We start from the raw sequence: 4,839 nt of genomic DNA on the forward strand, positions 1-4,839 counted from the left end.
TTTCAGTTTTTTTGTTTTATTCTTAATGCCAACACCACGTATTGGAAAAAATTCTGAAACAAAGGGATGACTATTGAGATGGAGGGTAGGGGGGTGGTGGAAAGGTGAAAGACGAACGAGAAGAAAAATACACACGAAAAATAAAATAAATTTTAAATGTCAGAATTTTTTTTTTCCCAACAATTTTTTTTATTTCCTTAAATAATTTATCCAACTGGAAAAATAAATATCTTCTATTTTTTTTTTTTTTTGTTTTGTTATTATGGTAAAACTGAAATACGCCCGAGTCGAAAAACAAAACAAAACCGGAAACGTATCACCCGAAAGGTGTAAAAAATTTTAAACAAACAAAAACACCTGACAAGTTTTTATTTAATTTCATTTTTTTTTTTTTTTTACGTAAAATTATTCATTCGCATTCGTATTAGCAATAATAATAATAATAATAATAATAATAATAATAATAATAATAATAATAATAATAATAATGCTAAGCTTAATAAGCTGTCAATTTTCTTTACACGTTTGTTTGTTAAAATAATTATTTACGTGACAAATGACATTAATGTCCTATTGTTATTATTATTATTATTATTATTAATAAATGAGTTATTAATTAATATGTCGACATGCAAATTTTTTCCCCCCTTTTTTTCAAAATATAAAATGAATTTTATTTTTATATAAAATCAAATAAGGAAAAACTTCATTTTAAATTATCATCGATTTTTAAAAAACGTAATTTTTTTTAAGATGTTATCTTTCGCATTGTTTTTTAGCCGGTGAAAATAATTTTTTTAAATTTTTTTTACAAACCTGGTTATTATCTGAGGATTCCTGATGTGCTTTTACTACCAAAGTTCCAGAAAGTACGACGTACCAATGGGATCCAGATTCACCTTCTCTGAAAACTGGAAAAATTATTATTATTATTATTATTATTATTATTATTTTACAATGACGTAAAAAAAAAATTCGATATCGTTTTTCACATTAATTTTTAATCAATCGTGATAATTTAATTAATGGAGTCAAAAGGAAACCGTAAACGTTACATATTTTAATAATAGTTAAAGAATTATTTATTACTTTTAAATATGGATGATGGTTATGGGATAATAATCGGACAAAAATAGAGAGAGAAACCTTAGTAGAGATTTAAAATTTAAAATATTAAAAAAATAAAGAAAATGTTTCGCTTTTTCCTTTTTTTTTTTTTTATAATAATCCTTTCTTCGTTTCATTTTAATTTTGAATTTTTTAACGTAAATTTATTCTAGAGGGGTAGTAAAAAATATTCTTGATGAAAGTTTTTTTTTTTTTTTTTTTTTTTTTAAGACTTTTACCGGTTTTTAATCCCTATTTTAAATTTCTAATTTATTTTGGTTATTAAAAATTTGAATAACTCAGGTAAGCTCAGGTAGAAAAAAAAAAAAGTCTTACGGTGATGTCTATTTTAAAAAAATACACTCATTCGGTTACTGAAAAATTTCATAGAGTAATACACACACACACGAATTATTGCGTCACGATTAAATGTTTTTGCGACAATTAAAAGTTTCTAAAAAAAACACCAGGTGCGCATGGGCTAGTGTAAAATCATTTTTTTCGGGTACGCGCGTGTCGGATTTATTTAATTAATTTTTTGTTGTTTCATTTTTATAAATTAGTTTTGTGTCATATATCAAGTTATTTAAAATTTATTGTTTTTTGTGGTTATACGGTTAGATTTTTAAAATGATTTGAAGTGTTCGATTAATTTCAAATCGAAATAAATAAGTAATTAACGGTTTAATTTGACAAAAGTTGGCGTGGGTTGTTAAAATTTTTAATAGACACTCCCATCGATTGGATAATAAAAGGTAAACCACTTCATTTTATATTTTATTGTTTTCACTGTTGCAAAAAAAAAGGCCAAAATTCAAAATGGATGCCATAGAAATTTTTTCTTTTTTTCCAAACACACACACACACTGTACAAAAAAAATAACTTTTTTCAACTAATTATTAATAGTTTATTGTAAAAACTACTCCGTATATGCATAAATAATAATTGTATGTATTGATAAATAGATAATTAAAACTTATTTTAATACATAATAGGAGTACATTACATTTTTACTAATATTACTTTTGCATACAAACACAGCTTGCTTGTTCAATGTCTGAATTTAGTTTTGTATCTTTTATTTTATGTAATTACTCTATACTCTAGTAGATTATCATTTGTAAATGTTCAGGATATGCAAAAAATAACAAGATAACATAAAATAATATGATATTTCTTATATTTGTATGCTCACTTATTATGCACCTTATGTACATTATGGTTAAACTTGTGTCACGGAAATATAATAGTTGACAAATTTAAGAGTTAGCACTAAGTTATTTTGATAGATATTATGCTGTGAATGATAAATAATTGTTAAGTAAGCAAAATATTAATAAATAAGATAAACAAAACTAAAATGATACCATTTGAGAAAGTTAAAAACAGAGATTTGTTTACAATTTCTATTGAATTTGGCCCTTTTTTCAAATTGTTTGTCATTTGTTTGAGTTCAGTTTAAGTGTTATAAACATTGTGAAGTGTTTATAAACTGGAAAAACATTTAAAATATTTCATAAAAACTTTTTATTATTCAAACAACAAAAACAAAATTATTTTAATTATTAATTACAATGTGTTTCATATAATTTCATTCATTCACCTTTGAAAAAAATATTATTATCATTTTTTTTTATCATTTTGCTTATTCAAAACAAATTTTATTGAAAGTTTATAAAAATTTGTCTTTTTTCATTCATTCTCATACTCCCTCCCCCAAAGAAAATTTGTTTTTTATTACCCATTCATATTTGTTGTAATAATTTCTAATTTTAATATTTCAACCCTCGTTTGCTATTTTTATGCTCCCACTTTTTTTTTTTTTACCCCCTCAAGTTATTTTCCATAAACATTTTTTTTTTTTTTTATTTTCCAGACTTTTTTTTTTAACTTAATATTATTATTATTAGCACGCCCTTTTATCCAATCGTTTTTTTTTTTTTTTTTTAATTCAATTTGCTTCCGTTCGAATTTTTTAAAATTTATTTATTAATAATAATTTATTTCCTTTTATTTATTTATTTAATAAAAAATAAATAAATAAATAAATAAAGATTAAATAAAAATTTTGTATTAAATCGAGGTTGTTGTTGTTGTTGTTAATGAGTTTTATTCATTTCAAATTTAATTACGGAAATTTATTTAGATTTTAAATAAATCTCAAATTGTCAAAAAATAAATAACGATGGAATAATAAAACAAAATCTTAAAAAAATTAAAATTTGCGGGAAACGAAAATAAATAATTATAATAAATTTTTGTCAATTTTAAATAAAAAAAAAAAAAAATTTCCAATCGTTTATTGTGTGTGTGTGTGTGCGTGTGCGTATCAAATCAAAATGAAAAAAAAAGGTTTCAAATAGAAATTTGTTTAACATCTCTCTTTTCTCTTTCTCTTTCTTTTGCTTTATTTTTTCTCCCCAGTTTATAATCATTTGTTAAATAGTAATTTTAAATGAAAACGTAAAAATTTATAGGAAATTTTGATCGAAAAAAAAAAAAAAAAAAATGTGAACTATTGAAAATTTATTTACATAAAATGGAAGAAACTTATATAGAATAGAAATGAAATTTTTTTTTTATTTTTTTATAAACGAATCGAAAACTTTTGTTCAGAAAAAAGGAAGAAAAAGGAAAAAACCAAAGTTCGAGTTATTAATAAAGTGAAGATAATGTGTGTGCGTACTTATAGTCGTTTACGCAGCACGCACACGCATTTTAGAGAATACGGTTTTAATAATAAGAAATTTTGTAATTTTTGAAAAAAGCACTTTTTGTTTTCTCGTAATTAAACTTTGACGATTTTTTTTGTTTTGTTTTTGTTCTTTTCATTTTGTGGAGTTAGTAATGGGAAAAAAAAACATGCATGCATTGTGAAAAGACAAAATGAAATTGTTGTTCTTTTGTATCTGACGAATGAATGTAACGAGTATATGGGAAAATCGAGAATCGAATGAAAATTTGTAATCGAAAAGAAAATTTATCGATTTTTATTATTCTTATATTTGACTCATTGATATAAAAAAAATATATGAATTGTTTTTTGAAATAAACCGTTTAAAGAAAAAAAAAAACCTCATGGAAAACGATAAAACCGCAAAATGTCGGCTACGGAATTGACTTTGAGAAAATGTGGGGGAAAAAAAAGGTTAAATATCCTCAAACGAATTTATGAATACTAAAAGAAAGAGAGAGGGAGGTAAAGAGATGAAGGAAGAAAGAAAGAGAGAGGGAGGGAAACAGATGAAGGGAGAAAGAGAGAGAGAGAGAGAGTTGGAGGAAGAAAGAGAGTAAGAGAGAGAGATTGTTTTCGTTAATAATAAAAATTAACTTACGTGTAACACCTTTTTCGAGATCTTCGTAAAATCCGCAGGCTGCTAACTGTTGCAAAACCTGATTCGAAAGTCTGCTAAACGATTCGATACGTCTTAATCTATCGATAATGGCTTTTATGTCGGTGTCTGTTCGATCGTTCGGACTGCAAATATATATAAAAAAAAAAAAAAATTAAATTATTATTTAATGAAGTAAATCAGGAGTGCCAACTTTGTTTTTTTTTTTAAATTTCCGTTTTATATTTAATATCCGTCTTTGATTTTATTATTTCGTTTTAACTTAGAAAAAAAAATAAAAATTATAAGTTTGTTATAATTTACGAAAATAAAAAAAAATATCGTGACGAATTTTTTTTTTCCCAAGATGGCAATACTGTCGAGAATCGTAATAGGGAT

The 4,839-nt window shown here is 24.0% G+C and overlaps 1 protein-coding gene across 1 annotated transcript in view; it reads right to left on the reverse strand.

Moving 5' to 3' along the window:
- Positions 1 to 382, reverse strand: part of Phum_PHUM523780 (uncharacterized protein) — a gene marked incomplete at both ends in the record, with an annotated part of 8,579 nt that extends 8,197 nt beyond the window's left edge. The window contains one exon of the mRNA XM_002431336.1: positions 321 to 382. Coding sequence (XP_002431381.1) covers positions 321 to 382 — 62 coding nt within the window. The remainder of the gene's footprint in view (positions 1 to 320) is intronic.
- Between the last annotated feature and the right edge of the window lie 4,457 nt (positions 383 to 4,839).

Source organism: Pediculus humanus, genomic scaffold (assembly GCF_000006295.1).
Source record: "Pediculus humanus corporis 1103172108285 genomic scaffold, whole genome shotgun sequence".
In the NCBI taxonomy this organism is placed as follows: Eukaryota; Metazoa; Arthropoda; class Insecta; order Psocodea; family Pediculidae; genus Pediculus; species Pediculus humanus.